The sequence below is a fragment of the Brienomyrus brachyistius genome, chromosome 12 (genome assembly GCF_023856365.1).
Source record: "Brienomyrus brachyistius isolate T26 chromosome 12, BBRACH_0.4, whole genome shotgun sequence".
NCBI lineage: Eukaryota > Metazoa > Chordata > Actinopteri > Osteoglossiformes > Mormyridae > Brienomyrus > Brienomyrus brachyistius.
Genome location: NC_064544.1, coordinates 22,770,867 through 22,794,235, shown reverse-complemented (window position 1 = coordinate 22,794,235; position 23,369 = coordinate 22,770,867). Strand labels below are relative to the sequence as shown.

Genomic DNA, 23,369 nt, shown 5'->3' with positions numbered 1-23,369 from the left:
TTGATTCCCTATATCCCTCATCAAAAATGACATTGCCCCCTACCTCCTTAATCAATAATATAGGTCAGGGATCGACCTGGATTTGAGGTCATGTTTCCCTCATTGGCGACCCCTGCAGACCACTGCTGCTTCCCAAGCTGTCCAATAGGACCCCAGAATGCATGCGAGTTATTTCTAAATATACCCACATTGTTACAGACAAAAGGGTGAGAAAATAAATTATTTTAGTTATATTAAATTTAAATGTATTCATTTTAAATAAATCCCACTGGCTTTACACATCAGGAAAAATAAACAACCAATTCCATTTTAGGTCCCAGCATGATTAAAATTGAAATATCAACAGTAGCTCAACAATAATGAGGAGAATCCTTTCAGAAAAATCCATCAATACAGTCTGATTTTGCTTGGATAACATCTCTGCGAATGTGAGACTCTGACTTGCCTCGTTTTTAGAGACCTGCTTGAGTTAGGCGAAGAGATAGCCACAGTAAACCGCCCTAGTACATATTATGTCTGTCCTATCCTGACCTTTGTCTGACTGAATGCAATTTTTACATAGAAATTATTGATGGGCAGACTAATGTCTGCACTGGGGAGTGTGGGGGGTGTTTCCATTATATCTTTATACCTCCACTGAGACTATTGCACATGAGATTGAATGTTTTTCACAGAGTCTGATGAGAAATACAACTTTCTGTGTGTGGGAATGTGTTACATATAACCCAAATAGGGACTTAAGTAAATATTACCATTTACCCCACTTCCAAACAAATTAGAATAAATAAATAATCTCTGGGTATAGTCTCGGATTACCTCTTTTATTTCATGCCTTCACCTTTGGACATCACTGCAAGTTCACAGAAATGGAATCCAGTGTACAGAAATGGAAATGAATGCACATTTACTCTTCCAAAGGGGACTCTGCTCATTTACATAAATGCCTCGCAAGACAATTTGCATTATTTTAGTGGGAATTTCCCATTCCCCCTCACAAAGACTCGACTATCTTGATTTCTAAAGGGCTCTGATTTATCTTGCATACCCATATAGCAGATACCACAGTGTGGTGTCTCATTAAATAGACAATTAAGAACAGACCTCAGATTGAAATATAGCTGATTGCCCTTTGGGGATGTTTATGCAAATTCTTTACTTCGTTTTAATTGGACTGCACACTCATTAAAATTGAGATGCAAATGCAATTTGCCTGTCTAAAAATACTCCCACCTGCCCCTGATATGCATCTATCTTGACATCTGATGGATTACTCTGTGTGTGTGTGTTGGTAGCTAAATCAGTAATGCAACAGGCAGCTTCTTATGAGCAGTGCATTGTCCACACTGCGCCATAAGGGTCCCTCCCCACCAGTGTACAGCTGGCTAATACCTGATGAATGAACTTATAGGACAGTATGTCTCATACGTACCTTTCCTTCTATTTCCCCTTTCTAGGGATATAAAACCAGATAACATTCTTCTGGATGAGCATGGTAAGTTGAGCTAAAGGACTGCATTACTTTCTTTTACATGAGTCTGGGTTTTAAAAAGTTATCAAACGTAACACACCAATTTGATGCCTTGTTTGTTTACTAGATATCCGTCAGACTAGCATGCATTAAATCCAGAATGTCATCTCCGAAGCACTCCTACCTACACAGCTCTAGTGGCTGTGGGTCGATTCTGTTGCATGTTAGCCTCACGTTCAGTGGCTATGTCCTGCAGTGAGCTTCCCTCACCCAGCAGCCCATGTTCCAGCTGGCACAGAGATATTAAGCTCCAGCCTTGGACTGGTCTTCAAAGCAAACACAGAAAATCACAGAAATGTGAAAGGTGGGTGAAGGAGGAAACTTGATTCAGTCCTTAGCTGTTTTCAGGTTGCTCCTCTGCACCCTGATGCCGAGTGCCAGCCCTTCTGATGGGTAAATGCCGAACTATTGGTGAAATTAATAGTGGCACTTGTGTATTACCTAACGCTACATAAGAAATAATGGACCATAAATGAACAGATGCATGGAAAGTAAAAAAAAACCAATGTAATTACATTAAATCGCCTGGAGTATATTCAACAATCAAAAAATTGTTACACAATGCCAGTAACTTCACTGGATTTTCCTAGTGTTCCACATTTTCATGGATGGAAGCACATGAGCCAAGAACATATTTCTCAGACTACTGGATGTCATGTGGACACTGATTTATGAAGAACATTCGAAATCCACTCCCTCCCTCTTGGACACTATAAATTTTGATGGCTCTTAAAACTGTTTGCTAAAGACTCCCTTCTTCATAAACCCTCAGTGCAGCAATATATTACTGTGTAATATTTTATCCTAGCATTATTAGAAGCTCATCATGGTGGTCTTTGGTTTGAAGGGGGTTAATGTCAAACCAGCGAGACAAAATGCTCATGTTAAGGGCGAATGGACAGACATACGGATGGAAGCACTTGTTCAGCACAGGGTGAAGGGCTGGGGGAACCTCTATGCTGGCCAGAACTTACCACTCTCACAGCATTGCCCGTTCTGAAATATGTTTTGTAATATCGTCTGCCATATTATCATATATCACATTATATACTGTATGACGATCCTTCTGCTTTCCACAAAAGCTTAGGGATTGTGGTGAGCTGTGAGCTTATCTCAAGAAACATATCTCAAGAAGCCTAGACAGGCAGTCAGGTCATCACGCAGTATGGGCACGCAGCGCAGTATGGGCAACTTAGAGCACAGTATGGGCAACTTAGAGCACAGTATGGGCAACTTAGAGCACAGTATGGACAACTTAGAGTCATCAAATCACATGAATGCGTGTCTTTGGACTGGGGTAGGAAATTGACTTTCTTTTACAGAACTGGTAGCATAAATGAAACCAACCAACTGAGCCTACAGTGTTACATACTGAGGCACTATAGCACACACATTATATGGGGGGGGGGGGGGGGGCAAAAGTAGGTAAACAGTTTTAATTTTCCACAACTCATTGGGTCATGTTTAGTTTCTTCGGCGTTTGAAATGTCAGTGTTTGATACATTACTAGAGCTTGTTTCTAACACTGTGACACACTTTAGCACACAAATCCCAGTTAGCATCAATGCCCACAAATGCTTGCAAGATGAACTCCTTCAATCCCCCCATTGTGTGGGGCTTCCTCCCAAAAGCCTTCTTCTTTACTATGCCCCCAAAATAGTGCACAGGCGTCCAGTCGGGTGAGCGTGGTGGCTAACGCATGTCACAGTGTCAGGGACAGGCTCCAGGAAAGTAGCGACGTTGACGGAGAACATTTCAAACAACTGAGAGGCTAAAGATGACCCAATAAGTACTGTAAAATGAAATCATCATACCTACCTTGCAACACTTTGCAAAATTAAAACTTTACTTTCCAAATAGCATCTACTTTGTAAGAAAATAAAAACTGTATACTTACTTTTCGCCCACCCTATATATGTTTATATTATATTCATATTATGCTTAAAGGTTTTCACTGCCTGGTTTTCTAATCAGGGTAGTTCTACAGGGTTCCAGATATCTTATAATAGGAGGCATACAGAGAGTCTACACTGGAAGGGCCGTGAGTTCATCACAGGCCAGTAGCACACATTCGAGCAAATAGCACAGCACAGGGAATTCTGTGTCTTCATTTAGGCACACAATCACTGGCACTGCCTAACATTCAGTCTCATTTATTATAATGAAAGAACAGTAAAATTATGACCATATGTCACTGTTGTTCTAGTTAAGCTCTAAAGCTCTATCCAGCCCAGTTGGATGTTCACCTGGACCTGGAGGCCCGTGCTTGGGGCAACTGAGGTACCAAACAGACAGCGGCTCTCGTTTTTGTTCCCTGCAGGTCACGTGCACATCACGGACTTCAATATCGCCACTGTTTTGAAGGACTCCGAGAAGGCAATGTCCATGGCTGGGACCAAACCCTATATGGGTGAGTGGAACTAGAGCTGCACCACCATTTGTGTTATCAGTGGCCTATGTTAGTTTTAGTCATAGAGGAACATTTTTAAGGACGGCTAACATGTGATACAATTCTCATTCTGATCTTTACTTAAAACGTGATACTGTTAGTTAAAACTGAGGGGGGATCTGGTTTTGCTGAGGAATATTTTTCCCCCGTATCATTGTACCGAACTGTAAATTCACACATTGGTTTCCATCACGTTCTTCAAGTCCACCTACAGAAGGAGGTCACACAATGTCTGATAAATGTGCCAAATAAATGATGCGTAAGCAGCAGATTTTTATCAGAGAGATGAAAAGCCCACAGAGGATCAGAAGAGCTGGTGGTCCATCTTCAAAGGCAGTCCTTTACTCTTTCTCCATTTTCAAAGATGCTGCATAATGGATCATTGGTGACAGACACAATTTCTGGCCCGAATCAGTACTTTCATATTTGGGGAATCAGGCACTGTCACCCTTGCAAAGTTTATTAGGTGTCATTTTGTGTTCCAGACTTGAAAAGTGATGGAAATATCCATCTTTACAAGTGGACCAATACCCTTCGTCGCATCTGTTAGTAATTTTCAAAGCTTAGTTGTAATAACTCTTTAATGATGCATTTGTCCATTTTATTTTCACCTCCCCCGCCTAAGCTAAGTTTCAGATTTGGACCAGAATGAATTTACACACTGTTTAATCCTCCCCCAAACACTAACATCTGCTGCAACAAACAAGGTGATAAACAGCAAGCCTTCGCTTTCATACTTGGGAACAAGCCAAAATCAATTAATTTTTTTTTGTGGTCAGGGACTTTTTGCTACAGCCAGTAATCTAAAATAGATTAGATAGAATCTCACTTTCCAAGTTATAACCAAATAGCAAAGGCATTTAAGAGTGATCTTGAGACCTGTCAGATGCAAAAACATCTGTAAAAATCACCAGAGTAACTTGCTAGAGACTCTAGTATGGGCAATTACATAAAGTATGCACCTTTACAAACATGAGTATGACCACATAAAGTGCAGATTGCAATTTTGCACTCATGTCTGAAAATCAAACCTCTCTTTCTTTATCACGGTGCTTAAATATTTTAATTTAGATATGAAAACAAGCATATTTGAGTATGGCTGGTACTCAGGAAAAGGCTCTGGCAGTGGACTGTAAACTGTCCCTGAACGGCCCTGTTGTTGGAGGGGAAGCTGTTAGAGGAGGTTCCCACAGGGCCTGGAAGCCACTTTCTGGTCCTGTGTTTCTGTGCCTGAAGAAGCCAGTGACAGAGCTGCATCCGGCATTCAGGAAACCCTCAGGGAACCAGGCTTCAACACTGCAAGTCTTGCGGCCAGGCAGTAGGGAGACATCTGTGGTTCAGAAAATAACTTTTTTCAAAAAGCTTCCACTACAGAGTTATGCAGAGGGAGACGAGAAACATTCCCCGTCTTTTGCTTGTATGTTCCTGAGATTTGCTACTTAAAAAGGCAAGCAGGCAGAGAAGAAATGTAGTCACCCTCTCCTGAGGATTGACCGAGGAAACCACACCACCGAAAACTTCCAGAATCTAGTGCAGCTCCAGACTCCCATAATTCTTTCAGTAATGGTTTTTCCTACATCTTTTTAAAAATTCAGTTCAGTTTATTTTATGTAGTGCTTTTCACAATACTGTCGCCCCAAGGCACTTAACAAGAGTGTGTGGTAATGCATTACTACATCATTTATACAAAATGGTGCATAAAACAGGGAAAAGGGAAATGTGAAAGAAAGAATGTCAAGAGACAACTAAGGATGAGAACCAAAAACTCCAGACACCCCCCCCCACCAACATGCTAATATTATAGAAAAGAGAGCAAATACACCTTAAAAAGAATAAGGTGGAAACCCTTCTTAGTTCTTAGTATCTTAGTTTCTTGGATAGAATCTTCTCTCTAAGGTAATGGTCAAAGCTGATGATGCAGCAGACAGGCTAACTGGAGCAAGCAAATCACTGGGTGGAGAAGTAAGGTCACTGTGGATGTGGCTCAGGATTGAAGGATCAGGGTCAACCCCCCATTCCTGCTACTCATAGAGATGCCTGTGGAGATTCATAGTTCTTAACAGATAGAAGCACAACAAAGGTAGCTCCACTTTTAACGTTATACAGCAGAAATCAAAACATATTGCATGTACAGCCAGATCTGTGACAAACTATGAATGATCACTACAGTAGGAACAAGAAAAAAAGATGTGTCACAGGGTTAAGGTGAATTAAAGCACTTAGGGTTAATGAGAATCAGCCTTGCAGAGGCTGTATTTATTAAGGATCAACGCAGAAGGCTTAGACAAAGAAATGGAGAAACATGCACCCCACTGCAAACTCCAGACACAACAGCTAGAATAGCTAGTTATGAAGGCAGTAGGTCCAGCTCTCTTCCTAAGTCTGGTCAGGGAGGCTTTCTTACAGGGAACTGTGGTGCTGGGGACGTTGGAGCAGCTGGTGTGACCATTGGCCAGTGGGTCATTGTGGGTGTGGCCCTGTGGTCACATGTTGCTCTGCTCTCCAAAACACTAGTCTTGAAATTTGACAGGTGGGTGCTGTCCGAGGTCCTGCTATAAGCACATGGCCACCTTTACACTGGCATGAGTGTGAGGGTCCTGGAGGTGCCTTCTTGGTGAACTGGGCATGGTGTGTGGCTTTGTGGAACAGACCTCTGTGTCTGTAATTGGAAGGTCTCTGATTTAAAACTCGCGGTTTGGCAGAATAGTCACGCAACCATTTTCCATTTAGCAAGGACCCTTAACATCTAGGGTACAGGATAAACACCCTGTGCTCTGATCCCAAATTTTGCTGTTACTGGCAAGGAGTGAGCAAAGAGGATTATGCAAAAACAGAATTCCTGTAAGTAAAGTTTAATTTCACGATATAGCTGGGCGATATGGCAAAATATTTTATCATATAATTTTAATGTAAAAATATTTCACCATAAAATTTTGCTCATATCAGTTGATATTGATAATTATCACAATACAATTCAAGTCATTATTTCTTTATTTCAGTGCTCCACTTTTGTTCCCTTAGAATTGCAAAACATGAGACAAGTGACAAATTCAATGCAATGCAAAATGAAATCTAATTTTATTTCAAAAATAAACTTTTTTGTTGCAGGACATAATACTAGAAAACACAGACAATACGTTTTTTTGCTAGGATTTTTCTCTGACTGCCTTGCTGCTTAGTGCAAGGAAGAGGGTTGACTTTGCTGATACAGTTGTTGTGATCGTGTGATGGGCGAGCGAGCATGGTGCGGGGAAGCAGGATCAGGGAGACGGAAATCCACAGGATGGGGTTTATTTAGGGAGAACTAGCAGACAGGGATCACACGGCGGACGAAGACACGAAACTAAAATGACAGATCTGGGGAAACAGACTTGAACACAGACTAACATACAGGACAGGACATCAGAATGAACGCAGGGCAGCTGATACGTAGGGAATTCACACGAGGGTAACGAGGTGAGCGTGGCACATGAGAAGGCTGGGTGGAGGGACGCGACAGTTGTTACTCGTTCTGTAATAAAAAATAAAGTTCTATGTCCCGTTTTTAACCAATTCAGGATGTGGCTTGTTCCATATTTTTTCAGAGTGAAAGTGGAAACCCTAATTGCTTGTGTTTGTGATTGTAAGGGCTTGCATTCTGTATGTTGTACTAGATGGTAGTGCTTCAAGTGGTGAAATCCAGCCTAGAGATCTTGGTCTTGGGCCTGCCCCGGGATCTCCTCCTGGTTAGACTTGCCCGAAACACCTCCCCAGGGAGGTGTCCAGAAGGCATCCTAGAAAGATACTTGAACCACCTCAACTGGCTCTGTTTGATGCGGAGGAGCAGCGGCTCTGCTTTCAGCCCCTCCTGAATGTCTGAGCTCCTCACCTCCTCTAAGACTGAGCCCAGCCACCATGCGGAGGAATTTTTTTGCCGCAATTCATCTCCTACCAGAAGAGAGCAAATCATCCTTCGAACCATAGCCACAGACTTGGAGGTGCTGATCGTCGTCGGAGCCACCTTACACTTAGCTGCAAACCACCCCATTGAATGCTGCAGGTCAGCAGGACTACATCATCTGCAAAAAACAAAGAAGAAATCCTGAGGCCTCCAAACCAGACCCCGTCTGCCCCTTAGCTATGCCTAGAAAATATGTCCATGAAAGATCAGCCCTGGTAGAGCCCACCACCCACTGGGAACAAGTCAACTTACTGCTGGCAAAGCGAACCAAGCTCTCGCTCTGTGTGTGCAAGGGTCTGATGGCCCACAACAACGAACCCTGTACCCCAAACTTTTGAAAGCACCCCCATAGGATCCCTCAAGAGACATGAGTGTACACATTTTCCAAGTCCACACAACACATGTAGACTGGTTGGGCAAAGTTGCATGAACACAGCAATTATCCTTGTGATGGTGAAGAGCCGGTCCAGCATTCCGCAACTAGGATATAATCTGCATTATTCCCCCTGGATTTGAGGTTCAACCATTGGGCGGACCTTCCTCTCTAGTACCCTAGCATAGACCATCCTAGGGAAGCTGAGGAGTGATCCCCCTGAAGTTGGAACACATCCTCCAGTCCCCTTTCTTAAAGATTGGGACCACCACCCCATTTTAAAGGCGTTGTCCCCAACGTCCACGCAATGTTGAGGAAGCGTGTCAGCCAAGACAGCCCAACTAAACCACGAGTTTTCGAGAACTCAAGGTAAATCTCATCCACCCCTGGAGCTCATCCACCCCTGGAGCCTTACCACTAAATAGGTTTTTGAGTACTTTTTTGACAGTAACTTCAGCTCTAGAGATGGGCATAGCCCCTTTCAGGCTCAGTGTTCCCTGGCTCCTTTGGGATGCAAGAGAAGTTCTGCCAGAGGTGTGAGTAGACGATCTCTTGGACAGAGGCCTCCACCAGATGCTCCTTGCATACTTTCACTATGCATTTATATCTACCATGTCTATCTGGCACCTTCCCTGCCATTGGATCACCACCAGGTGGTGATTAGCTGACAGCTCAGCTCCTCTCTTCACCTGAGTGTCCAAAACATACAAATGCAGACCTGATGATACAATTATAAAATCGATCATAGAACTATGGTTTGGGGTGTTCTGGTGACACGTGCACTTAGGAGTAACCTTATGTTCAAGCATGGTGTTTGTTATGGACAAATTATGGTTAGCACAAAAGTCCAATAACTGTTTTCTATTTGGATTCCAGTCGAGCAGACTATTCCTCCCAGTTGCACCCTTTCAGGTTACAAAGTCATTACCAACGTGAGCATTAAAGTCCCCCAGCAGAACAATCAAGTCCCCAGTAGGAGTGCCTTCCAGCACCCCTCCGAAGCTTTCCAAGAAGGCCAGATACTCTGAGCTGCTTTTCAGTTCATATGCACAGACAACTGTCAGAGCCCATCCCCCGACCATTCATTAGGATGAACTCCAACATACTTACTTACATAAGTAAGTAAGGTCCTACATACATAATTTAACCCTGAGGGGCTATAAGTAGACCCACCCCTGCCTCTCACTATCAGCAACTTCACAGTGGAATAGAGTCCATCCCCTTTCCAGGAGTTTGGTTCCAGGATCTGAGCCATGCATTGATGTGATCCAGAATATATTTAGTCGGTATCGCTCTACTTCCCACCCCAGCTCAGACCCCTTTCCCTCCAGAGAAGTTACATTCCATGTACCAAGAGCCAGTTTTGGTAGCCAATAATCGATCTTTTGAGGCCCCTGCCTTCAACTGCTACCCGACGTATATTACACCCGACCCCCACAGCACCCCCTGCAGGTGGTGGGCCAACAGGAGGATGGACCCATGTTATTTTTTTGGGCTAGGCCTGGCCAGGCTCCATGGGTAGAGACCAGAACACCAGGCACTCGCCTCCTGCCCAAGGCCTGGCTCCAGGGTGAGGCCCTGGTCTCCCCAGTCTGGGTGGGGTAACATGATCCATTGTATTATTAGTCATCATGAGGGTGCTCTGATTCGCACTTATGCTAGCCACTCACCTATGACCAATTTGCCTTGGGAGTCTCTACCAGGGGCAATTGCCCATAGCAACATAGCTCCTAGGATCATGGAGGCACATAAACCCCACCACCACAATAAAGTGGCAATTCATGGAGGGGAAGTAGTGAAATGTTTGCAATATTTCCAGTTTTAGTAGGCACAAGACAGTACACAGCCCAGTCTGTTGTGTGTTGGACTTAAAACTGTGAAAGGTACCAATGCACCAGTGAATTCTCTTTACCATATTTATCCACAATATCCCTTAAATAAAAGATGAGGCTGCTGAGCTGTCGCTTTCGTCACTGGCACTCAGCTTCCTCAGAGGAAGCACATCTCTCCTCCATGATATTACCTAGATGGATGTGTGTGGTGTGCTCTGCTCATCTCAAAGCACTAAAATATGATTGGTTTGGATTCAATTGGTCTCTGTTATGTAATAAGTTGATGGTTGCTACCAGGCAATGTTTGTTATTGAGTATTTATCTGTTACTCATTTTCTTATTGTTTAAATTTTATATGATGAAATGATGTTTATATCACCCAGCCCTACCTCACAGTACATTTGGACATATACCTGTCCATACATCTTCTATAATTGGTTGTCCAACACATTAAACTTACACTTTAACACTGTAATATTATTTCAAATACAGTAAGTCCATCCACTGCTTGTGCATCTCACAGCTCCAGAGGTATTCCAGTCCTTCATAGATGGAGGCCCCGGCTACTCTTACCCTGTGGACTGGTGGTCACTGGGGATCACAGCTTATGAACTGCTCCGTGGATGGGTAAGCACTGCAGAGCACCTCCATCTGCAACAGTTATGATGTAGCCACTGTGCATATTTCCAACTGTAAAATTCTAAGACAAAATAGCTGCTTTTCACGGAAGAAAAAATAGAAAATGTCACACCGATCATGGTACCAAAACTGGTTTATAAAAGTTAAATTACTAATCTGACTCTACAATTTAATTAAATCTACAATTTAATTTACATGTCAAAATAGCTGTACTCACGTTTTGGCAGCTCAAACAAAAAGTGTCCATTTGCATCATTTTATGTCAGTAACTAGGCATGTTCATAGATCAGGGAGAAGTGCTCTTAGACAATCATGTGTCCTTGGTGTTGGTGGGTGGCTCCCTCCTTTACTGCCATAATATATTGTAGTAAAACAACACCCAGCCCAGTTTGATAGAGGATCCAAGATGTTTTTTTTATATGTAACACAGTTATACTGAATTAATTCCATTAATTCTAACACTGTGCATGCCAAGGGCTGTACAGTTAGGTTGATGAAAGCTTGTGTGTTGTGGTAGCTCAGTTGAAAGCACTGTTGCACCAGACCTTCAGGGCTCGGGGAGTGGGGAGTTTACATGCTTATAGACATGCAGTTAGGCTAGCTGGGGTCTCAGCATTGCCTATAGAGTGTAAGTGTGTGCCCTGCGATAACTGGACATTGTGCCCTGTGCTGACTAGCATAAGATCCAGTACACATTTTATATTTTTTCCTGCAGGTATCTCCTGCTTAATGTCCAAATTTCGTTCTATAAAACAGGACGTTAGACGATTTGGACGTTGATCTAATATTACTACAGTTGCTTAGAATATTTAGGCTACTCTGCACGTTGTGTAATATGCCTTTAATTACTGTACTAAGTAGCTTAGATACTTCGCAGATGCTATATTTTAAACTTTATTATGGATTATTAAAGCACAATATTAAAACATTAAGTACAGTACTGTACAATAATTCTTATCTTTTTATATTTTATAAAACACGAAACACTGTGCATTACATCATAACAAGTCAGTTTTAAGAAGTTTTGTATTCAAAGACTTTTTATAATAAAGTAAAACGTTCTTCATTTTGTTTATCACAGAACACTACCTTCTGTAACTTTTTCGTTTTTCACATGTTAGACACTTAAAGGAGATATGGATTATTAAAACACAAAAAATTTAGGCAGCGTTGTACAGTACTGTCTTTGTTGACTGTCAACGCTACCCAGATCTTGCCCGCGCATTTTAAAAAACAGCAGGCGTTACGTCCAAAATTAAAACACAGAATTTATTTTCTTATTGTATGTTGCACAGTTGTATGTTGTATGTTGTTATTGCACAGTCGTTAATGGACGTTGATCGTATGGACTTTAAACGGGGGATACCTGTACTGGGTATTCGTTGCAACAATTAAGGTTTCAGATGAGCAGAAATGCCTTGATGACTTTGGTTTCATTTTACTTGCTTTCATAATTCTTCTAAATATATTTATTAAACTGTGAAAAAAGAGATTTTAATACTTACTATGACAAGTCAATTGAAGGAAACAAAAGTTGCGTTTATCCTTCTGGTCACATAAACAAAGATGGATAAAGGATTGATTGCAGTCATAGTTCGATATACAGTAAGTGTTAATTATATAAATGATGCTATGAGGCCAGCCAGCTAGGTCATATTTGAAAATTCTGCTGCATTTCTGTGTGTTTTTGTTTCTCAGCGGCCTTACGACATCCACTCTAGCCTAGCTGTGGATGACGTCACTAACATATTCCGCGGCGAGCGTGTGCACTACTCCTCCACCTGGTCCAAGGGCATGGTGTCGCTACTGCGCAGAGTGAGTTCCTGCTGGAATCTGCCCCGTTCAGCTGTACTAAAACAACCCAAACCACTGAAGTTATATGACCGATATGCCCTCTACGGATGTAGTAAAAGTAAATCTATGACTAATGTTGAAATATTTATTTTTTACCCTTCCCATTGGATGAATTTCCTTATTTCAGTAACTGAACATTGTCATTAGTGTTCCATGCTAGGATTGTAAAAATCTATTGATGCGTCATGGTGAATTGATCTGTAATCATCAGTTATAAGTCATTTTTTGGAGGCAAAATCCCCCTTAAAGTTACGCTTACTTTCAGGTTGTATGGTCTCACACTCACATACTGCAGGTAGACAAGAAGTAACAGTGCTGGCATGTGAATTTTTGAAACATAGGATGGCAAGGAGAGGCTCATTAATATTCATACAGGAAGTATGACACTTTTAGGAAACTTGGCCCTACACAGAACACATTCTGTAATGGTTAAGATAATATTTGTACTAAGATGCTTTTGGGAAACACCCCTCTATTGTAGTGAAAATGCTAGCTACAGTAGAAATGTTCAAAACTAGGTAAGGAAAAATAAATGTTAGCCTTAAATCCATTTCACACCAAACGAACAGCTTTATTTCAATGAAATCTTTCATACCAAGTCTGACTTGTTCCAGATTGGTGTACCACAGGTTAACCTAGGTCTAGTATCTAAATCGTGATACCATCAACCAACACTTATGCCTTCCCCCCCCCCCCCCCCCCCTCCTCCCTCCTCCCTTACACTGGCGAGATTCACTTAGGGTCAGGAGTGGCGTCAGAGATTTATTTTTTGCTGGTTCTATGGGGTTGCTTGACGTTTCAGCCTGTGTGCTCTGAAATTTAGCGTTTTTCCTGCAACACCCCCGACACATGTATAATAATAACTGATTAATTTTATTAATGCATTTATTTTTCAAAGTGTAAATGATATTATTCAATTCAAATATTAATAATAAACAATTCTAAATAAACCACCAAAGTTTCTTGTGGGTGCTAAGGGGGGTGCTATGGCTATTGTAGGGGGAACTTCAACATCCTCAAGCCCCTCCCTAGTGCCACCCATGCTTAGGGTGATCCTCCCACCTCCCTGATCATCAAAATATACCATCAGAAGCTCCCCAGATTATTTTATTTGTAAATGTATCTCTCATTGTAAAAAAGATTGGAGACCTTTGGCAGAATGTGGCAGAAATGAAAGATTTTCAATGCATTCAATCATTCCCTAAATAAAAATGATCAAGTCGAATGGCCTTGGGGCCAGTGATTTACACAAGTATTTCATACCCATGGGAATGTGCATAGCTTGTTCACAAATTAATTGTTCAATTTCCTTAAGGGGTTGTAAGGGGATTTCCCAGGTAAGATGTGACATAATCGGAGTAAGATGTGCTCTGTCCTAAAAACACACACATCGTGTTTTCTGAGCTAATAAACCTGACAAATGCAAGGGAATTGCCCTTGGCATCTTCAACTTCCAGGCACTGCAGGCACGTGTCTGCATAATGTTCCAAGCGCGTGCACCACTCTCCCAAACATGCTTAGTAACCGGCATATGGTGGCAAGCGGCAGGTTATAAGACACAGGGGGCTGTTCCACAGTATAGACAAGGGCTGTGCTGACATTCTCTTCTCCTGGATATCACTCTGGCAGTTTCATTAGAGAGATGGTAACTGCATACCTTTGTTCCCATCTTCCCAGCTTTTAGACAAAGACCCAGAAGGCAGGCTTTCAACCATCAGTGACATCCAGAATTCTCCGTACTTGGCTGATGTCAACTGGGACGCCATCTTGGAGAAAGCTGTCCCCCCTGGCTTTGTTCCAAATGTGAGTTTTTCTCTGTCATTAGTTATTAGCATCATCATTGTCCTAATTGCAATGAATGGTGGCCATCAAGGCCTACTGTGCATTTACTGTGAGATCCACTGGGTGTGACCAAACTAAATATTCCTATCAGTATCATCTCTGCCCTTTGAAGCATACCCACGATGTTGAACGGACCATATACAGCACAGATGATTACAACATATTCTTTGCCCATTGCTTTTTTTACAGCTCAGCTATGAACATGAGTGAAATCTGAACTCAGAGCCAAGACACACATGTTTCAGCCAAAACTGCATGGGGACATAATGATGAGAGTAGTGCTTGACATTCAAAATGATTTGAATACCTTTGCTTTCATCTTTCTGCCATCCCACGTGCACATCTGAGCGAAGCAAACATTTAATGGACCGGCTTTCATTTCTCATCCCTTATGTCCCTGTCTTACATCTTGCTCCCTCTCATCTGCATCGAATACTCATCTTTTGTTGTGCATTAGGCTGTAAAACAAGGACTAAATAATTCCCTCCGGTGTGAAATAACATCCAAATAATTGTACTGCATGTCGTACTTTATAAAGACCATGTTTAGTGAAATATGGCTCCTTGTAATGCCGTGCTTAACTACATAGGACTTATTAAGGTAAAAGACTTCCCACAGGGGAATGAATTCTGACTCAGCTTTGATCACACAGAAAAGAACACATTTAATTGATTCTGGGAACAGAGTAGCTGAAGAGCAAAGCAAGAATGAGCAAAAAGCAAAATCGACAATATAGGTTAGAAACAATGGAAAACACAATATGGGAAGCACTTTTGTAATTTTTTTTAAGCCCCACTCAATAATCATCCAAAATATGTGTAATTCTACCTAGGGGGAGGAACCTGAGACGAACCACACACCTGAGATGTATCACATGACTCAGACGTACCACACAACTCAGACGTACCACATGACTGAGACGAACCACACACCTGAGATGTATCACATGATTCAGACGTACCACATGACTGAGACGTACCACATGACTGAGATGTATCACATGACTGAGATGTACCACATGACTATGACGTACCACACGACTGAGATATACCATCTATGGATGTCATCACCTCCTGCCTTACTGTATAACAGTATGTCAAAAACACTTTGTTAATGATAGTGGTAAGATGGGAATGGTCATAGGTATTATAAGTAGCACAAAGGGTATATTTGCAAAAATTTAATACTCCATAGGGACATTTTTTGTTATCGGTTATGGGACTCAAAAGGTTCCAGCATACATTTCTCTAGGAATTCTGCCGGTACTGTAGGGAAAAGGGGGTCCTACCCAGTACTAGGCAGATGTACCTAATAAAATTGTTTTTTTACTAGATGCTGGGGCAATCTTTAGAATTGTAATGATTGGAGAGGGAGGTGACCCAAGTGCTAGAATTGCTAGAATTGTGGTCCACAGAAAGGCAAAAGGTCGAAAACCAAGGAGAAGCAAGGTGAGGCAAATAGATACAAATTGTGATCCAAACGCATGGTCCAATCAGAGGCAGGAAACCATAAAGCCAACATAGGGAGCATAGAGGAAATAATTCAATTTGAATTACAAGACAAAGAGCAGAAAAACCAGGAAAGCAAGCAAGCATCATACACTGAAAATAGGTCTTGAAACAAACACTTAGCATGCTGGGACAATCAATGTCTCCAAGTAGTTAAAGGAGACCAAGAGTGTTTAATTTATACCAACTGAGCAGGTTGATGAGCTTCAGGTGTGTGTAAATATTCAGGGGAGGCAGAGCAAGAAATGACCGGGTGTGGCTGAATGGATGGCTGGCTTGATGTGGGTGTGGCAAGGATGTGGTGTCTGGCAGCATTTGGATGTAATTTTAGAATTACCTGAAGTTGTCCGGGAGTCCCTGTGAGTTTCTCCTGGTAATTAGGCAGAATTAGACAGACCTCAAATATGGAAAATCTGAAGAGTTATTCATTGTGATTGACAGGTGTTCTTTTATAGTTCATTCTGCACCTTGAGATTATTTATGAATCACACTGAGAGTTCCAGTCAAGCTACTGTTTCAGGAGAGTAAGCATGGAGGTGGACAGCTCAATGGTCCTTCACATGTCACATATCCGGGGTTATTACAAACGAAATGCAAATGAAGCATTAGAAACCCCAAGGTTGACCTGTCTCATCTGTCCAGAAGGGAAGGCTAAACTGTGACCCTACTTTCGAGCTTGAAGAGATGATTCTGGAATCTAAGCCTTTGCACAAGAAGAAGAAACGTCTCGCTAAGAGCAAGTCACGTGACGCAACCAAAGAGTCGTCTCCCTTGGTCAGTTGGCCCTGTTTTTATTTGCTTATTACAGAGAATGCACAGGCTGGAATGCATGATTATCTCTGCTAATGTCTGTATCCAGAGAAGGCCAAGACAATAACCTAGTTATTTATATAGTGTGCTATTTACTGAACATTTCTGTAAGATAGATGCACCTACCTTCTGGCCCAGATCTATGTCTTCCATAGTCGTAAAACTGTATTGTATTATAGATAGGATGATTATTCTGGCCAGAGGAGAATTTCATATTTCATTTTCTTTGAATAGACAGTAAATCAGTTCTTAAGATTGTTGTAACATTGTCCATCGCCATTTGAGACATTTAGATTACTAATGGGCAAAGTTGGGGGCTGCTCTAATGTGTCCTTGCATTAAAACTATGATTTGCAGAGCTCAGTCTTTAAGGCATCATTCTGTGAGCCAAACTATAATAAGCTGTTTCTTTTGTGTGCACCTTCATTGGACTGGACCACTGTCAATCATTCCGCCCCTACAAAAGCCTGCCCATCTGCAGCAGTGCCTGGAAACGGTACGCCAGGAGTTCATCATCTTCAACAGGGAGAAGTAAGCGGGTGTCCTTGGGGCACGACGGGAGGCTGGTGGGGGGAGGGGGGAGGGTTTTTGCAGAACACCACACAGCACAGAACTGTCAATCAAGAGAAACCCCAAATACACAGTCGCATAATGAGCTCCCGCACTCATGAATAATACAAGTCAGCATCAGAAGGAAGGCCCCTAATTGGCTGGGGAGATAATAAGGCAGGGCATGTGTGGCTGTAGTTGACTTTGGAAAGGTGGCATGCAGGGAAGCCTCATTAATCTGGGAAAACATGAGGGAGGAGGCTAGATGGCACGTCGTGTTATAACCGGCGGGCCAGAATTAAAGAATTACTCACCAAGCTCCCCCCAGGTGCCCCTCATCAACAGAGGGCACTGGATGGCATGCGATACCAGCTGCGTGCACTCAGCTCCATGTCCAGCCGCTGTCTTTCAAAGGAAGGACATAAAAGGAGACCCCAGGAACGGCAGGGGGCTATGCAGATAAAGGAGGTCCTGGATCAGGCAGATGGATCCCTAAAGTAGTCATTCATTTACTGCTGGCCTCCACACTATACATGCTCGGGACTTCGGCCAAGCTATCAGGAGGTGGGGGCATTTTCCAAAGAGCAAAGACAGAAATAGAGCTTTTTTCTGGGGGGGGGGGTGGCAGTCTAAGCATGCATCTCAGGACCCAGATACGGCACTGTGATCTCTGCTGGGTATCTTCTGAAGGAAATGCCATCAGAGTGGAGCAAAGATGGAAACCATCGTCATTTGGCAGACGTTTCGGTCCACGGAATCTCATCATAATTTTTTATCATAAAATTTTTCAGACCTAGATCAGTTCAGTTTTAAGAGTCAAAAGACAGTTTCTACAATGCTACCTATGCTGTCTGTATCGCAGAGGACATATACTGGCTTGCGTTCATTTGGTTGGGATCAGACGACCTGGTCCTCCTATCACTCAACATCAACATCTGCTGTTGGCTCTGGACAGCGAGGCTTTTAGGTCACTGAAGGACACCCAGGGCCTGTAAATTGGAACAAATCAAGTAACTGGGACCTTATGAATTTGGGTGGGGGAGGCTGCTCCATGGTGTTGATGAGTGTAATGCGTTGGGAGGAAGGCATGCGTTGGAGGTAAATCGGCGCTATATTCCTCCAGCAGTGTCACTTAAGGTTTGATCATGAGGCCCAGCAATACAGTAAGAATCTGTGTGGGTGATGGTCTTACTAACCTACTGGGCAAGTCGTCCAAATTTTCACCGTGGATAATTAGGAAGGATATTCAGCGTAAAATTAAATGATTGGATTAGCATGACGGTAAAAAGTAACAGCGCTAACTCTGCTTTCGTAGCTGCTCCGTAACGATCCCCCTGCGAATTGCAATGTCACGCACAACTGATTTTAATAAGATTTATTTTTGGCACTAAACCCAATTATAGACCCTATGAATCACAAGCTGACATTAAGCAGTTGCTTTTTAAAGGTCCGGAATACATCCAATGCTAAGGTGTTGCTAACTGAACATGCTGTGGCTTCACTGTCTTAGCAAGGCCTGACATTCTGAGTCATGCAAGTCTGCAGTGGCCCAGACCGCCTCTCTTCCCCAGGTTACGGCAGCAAGCATCCACCGACCAGCCAGCCAGTACACCATTCCTGGACCCCTCACCACAGGTCCAGAGGAAGACGCAAGATGGGCATAACAACAACATGCTCCCGGCTTCAGAGGAGACCGGCGTGTATGGAAGCTAAGCTGGAGATGAGGATGGGGGCAGGACGAGGCGCTCAAGCTTCAGAGCATGGGGAGAAGCCGCCAACCATGACTCCCTGTGTTTTACTTCTCTGCATGTGTTATTATTACTCTTTTGGTTGGTACGGCAACGAAACATGGCGCATGGCTACCCGGAGCCTCCAGCGCGGACTGTGAAATCACCTGGCTGCTCACTGCCTAACGCCCAAAAAAAAGACAAACAAGAAAAAGAAAAAGGAAACAATGAAGTTTGGCTCCTTAACCATTGTCTTCAGTCGGCTGCTGCTTTGCCTTACAAGTGTGTCCCTTTGGATACTCAAGGGCCTATGTGTGTGCATGTGCGTGTGTGTGTGTGTGTGTGTGTGTGTGTGAGAACCTTCACCTGCCTCTCTCTCCTGCATCACTGTGTGCCATAAACTTACTGGAGAAACTCTGAAATGAAAGCCAACCCTCATCAGTACCTGACGTTACATCACAACAATGCTGACAGGTGTTTTAATCCAGAGCGACACCCACAGGTCGACTTTGGCGAGCCTTTTAAATGGTACGACAGAAGCTACCCTCCTGAGATGTGAGCTTACAACCGTCTGGTGCTGTTCTTTAATTGGTCAGTGCAGCTCCCACTGTGCCCAGTGTCTTAAAACAAGTACCCCAGTGCAGAGATGCAGACAGTGATTATAAGAAGTAGTGACAAGTAAGAAGTACAAAAAGTCTCATCACCGGTGGGAACACTCTGAGCCACTGAGGCAAATAAAACCTGCGTTATTTTTGTTCAATTTCAAAACCCTGTAGCATATGAGGGTTTGCACTTTTCATTTGTTCAAAATTAACATTTAAAATGCCTTATTTATTTTCACAAGTTGAGCACCGCATTCTCTAATTTCACCTGAAAGCAGTCCCGGGATCAATGGAATTCAATAGAACCACATATTCAGCTGCAGGTCGATTTTAATGAAAACCTCTGTCTCTATAATGTTGTAGAATGTTTGCGGTTTAATAAACAGAATCAGAGGACATATTGTCTGATGGGGGAAAACTCGCATTCTAAGGATCCTCTAATATATATTGGCTTTTTTTAAACAGCCGTTTCTGTTCATTTTTATAACCGAGGTCTGACCAAAACAGCAGCCTCCATAGACTAGCAGATCTCTCCTTTTACCATATTTAGACCAATAGAATTGCCTGTGTCTGATCAGGCTGTGGGGAGGTTGCATTTTAATAATGGAGGAGCTTCACTGTGTTCTGTGCCTGACCACTCTTACCTCTCTCGAGGCACCTGGGGCAAAGCAAACCTGATGGCCCTTAATATTTTAGTTTCCATTAGTTGGCTTAGATGTTTATTGTCGCTCTTGTTGTGTCGTATTCACAGTGCAGCATTAAGACGCCGGTTTTCTTCCATCTGACTGAATATCCTGGGACAAGGTGTATTAACCAGGGGAGTGCTCCATTCTGATGACATCAGCGCCACACTCTGCAATGTGCGACATCAGTGTCAATGCTCTGCAATGCAAGCAGCCCCCACCTGTCCTTAAAGGTCACTACATTCCTTTGTCTCACGTCATAGTCAGGTTGACGTCTTCTGCTCCAGTGGCAGTTTTGCTAAAGGGCAGCTTACTCAAGCGACGCAAGGACAACATCACTGTGTATGTTGGCACAGGAAGAGAGGTGGCTGTCATTGTAGATGAAGGAATGGTCAGTTGGCTTCTGTGAGCCAAAAAGGGCAGGGAAAGGAGTAGGGCTCAGGTTGGCCGGGAACTACCCTTGAGTTAGGGCAGGGGTGCCCAACTCCAGTCCTGGAGGGCCAGAACCCTGCACATTTTTGGGTTTCCCCTCATTTCACACACCTGATTTAACTCCTTGTGCTAATTACCACACCACTCCTGAGCTGAATAATTTATGGTGGAGCAGGGAAAGAACTAAGCTACACAGTGTACCTCCATGAAGCTACCGACGGATCGCCTTCAATTATAGTTACAGAAGAGATGGTAAGCTGGTCATAATTTCTGAGTTACCACAGAGCATAACCAGGATAATGATTGGTGCTACTGATTAGCCTGTTAAGTGGCCGCCTTGCCCCTTCATTGTCGTTTCCTCTAGCCCTCACTATAACACTTACAGGACTACAGCCTTGCCAAAAGCAGTGTTTCACATTTGCCAAAGGACTCTTTGGAACAAAAATGATTAAGACGCACAGGAAATGAAACTGGTGCTCTTTAATCCTTCAGCAGCAATGTAGCATGACTGGGCAACAACCGTAGATGGAAACATGTCCATCAGGAGATTTGGAGTGTTCCGCGTGAGCATTTAGAACAAGTCAGAATACTTTCAGTATCCTGAATCCTAATACAGTAAAACCTCGGATTGCGAGCATAATTCGTTCCGGAAACGTGCTCGTAATCCAAAGCGAATTGTCCCATTAGAAATAATGGAAACTCAGATGATTCGTTCCACAACCCAAAAATATCCATTTAAAAATGATTAATACAAAATATAAAGTAAAAATACATAAAAGAAATTAACCTGCACTTTCCCTTTGAAAAGAATCGTGGATGGTCTGAGGGAAACGAGAGAGAGGAGAAGAGGAGGGTTATTTTGTAGGACGACTTTCACTATAACTAACGGAATCACTGCTATCTGTTGGCTCACTGGAATCTTTTTCTTTTTGTGCGACTTTAATGAGGAACCTATCCAATGACAGCTGCTTTTGCCTCCTGTTTGATTTCGCGGAAATGTGGACACTGCATCGTCGTTACACAGATGCATTGCTCGCACTGCTACACCCTTATTCGGGTGGTGCTTTTCTACTAAATTTTGACTATACGAATGAGGGACACTGACTGAGACCGAGCATGGGAGATTATTACCCACAATCCCACAGTGAGAGAGAGAGAGAGAGAGAAGACCCATTGGCTCAGTTGTGATTACGCGACGCTCGGCAGTCAAAGCGTATACATAATACTCATATTGCAAGACCTCGCTCGTTTAAGTTTATTTAAAAAGTTTATTTTAAATTTATTTTAAAAATTTGCTCATCTTGCAAAACACTCGCAAGTTATTCGCAATCCGAGGTTTGACTGTATATATATATCTGTGCATGTGGTGCAACCTTTTTAAATAATTTATGTATGTTAATCACGAAAAAGCAGATAAGCTTGTTGTAAAGTTTCAAAATATATAGATATACTGTATACAAAGACACTAAATACACAAACTTTTGATCCAAAAAAAAAAACAAGCTTATCTACTTTCCTTTGTCTTCAAGTAGCTTTTTACTGGGGTAAAAATATTTCATTTAGGACGTCCTGCTGATCTCTTTCCATCTTGTTACCTGTTATTACCTGGATGTACAAAGGCACAGATGAGATGATGATGATGCTTGAAGAGCAGGCAACTTGAATACTCACGTAGCCCAGGAGATGGAGTGGTTAATGGATAAAAGGGAAAGCTAGACCACAGTATGCAGATAAGCAGTTGCTCTGTTGTCTTGTCGTTGCTATGACTCAGCTGCCTGGTTCCAGGAGTGGGTGAGAGGGGACACCCTCCAATATTGAGGACGCACTCTAACTGAGAACACAAATATCTCAATACACTTCCTGTGATTCAGCTAGAAGTACTAGCTCATCCAAGCAGAGTCTACATATCTGGTGAACCAGGATACTGGAGGGAGAAAACAACATTTAATGGGTCTTCAGGAGTTCTTATTGTTCACATTTATCAAGGCCATTTTAAGCTTGTTTAAGAGGGAAGCCTTTATCAGAAATCACACAGCAGCTGACCATCTCCATCTGAACGTAAAGCAAGCTTTTTGTGTGCTCATGTTCCTTCTGCTTGAGGACTAAACATGGCCTTTCTGTGCGGCGTGTCGAATGACTCATATATCTGTTCATTTCATGGCAAAGAGCTGCTTTGCTTTTGTGCATGTGTTCGACACGTTTATGTGTAGTTATGCTTCACTGTTTAAATGTTTCTACAGTATTATAATGGTTTACATTGCTGGCTGTTTACCAAGCACAATAACATGCAAAACTAGGTGATGTTTTTCCAAAAAACTACAAAAATAAATAAAGGTCATGCCTCAAATTTTTAAAAGTGTCTTTCAAATAGCTGTGTCACTCTTTTGGTTGAGTATGTCACTGTGATCGTACACAGATTTTACTTACCTATAAAGAGTACATTTAATAACCTGCATCGTCACACTAAGTGGAGAATGGACAAACCTTGTCATCAGTTTTGTCCATTAGAAACCAAATGGATGTTGCATTTTGCAGTATGAAATTATCAAAGGACACGCCTTGATTTAAATGTTCCAGCCAGAAATGATATGGAATAATAGT

The 23,369-nt window shown here is 42.6% G+C and overlaps 1 protein-coding gene across 1 annotated transcript in view; it reads left to right on the top strand.

Moving 5' to 3' along the window:
- Nucleotides 1-23,124, top strand: part of LOC125705284 (serine/threonine-protein kinase 32B-like) — a 53,042-nt gene extending 29,918 nt beyond the window's left edge. Inside the window, exons 5-12 of the mRNA XM_048971760.1 lie at nt 1,455-1,492; nt 3,849-3,938; nt 10,646-10,749; nt 12,460-12,576; nt 14,293-14,418; nt 16,608-16,739; nt 17,242-17,306; nt 18,896-23,124. Of these exons, the coding sequence (XP_048827717.1) occupies nt 1,455-1,492; nt 3,849-3,938; nt 10,646-10,749; nt 12,460-12,576; nt 14,293-14,418; nt 16,608-16,739; nt 17,242-17,306; nt 18,896-19,037 (814 nt within the window). The 3' untranslated portion in view covers nt 19,038-23,124. The remainder of the gene's footprint in view (nt 1-1,454; nt 1,493-3,848; nt 3,939-10,645; nt 10,750-12,459; nt 12,577-14,292; nt 14,419-16,607; nt 16,740-17,241; nt 17,307-18,895) is intronic.
- Nucleotides 23,125-23,369: the final 245 nt, after the last annotated feature.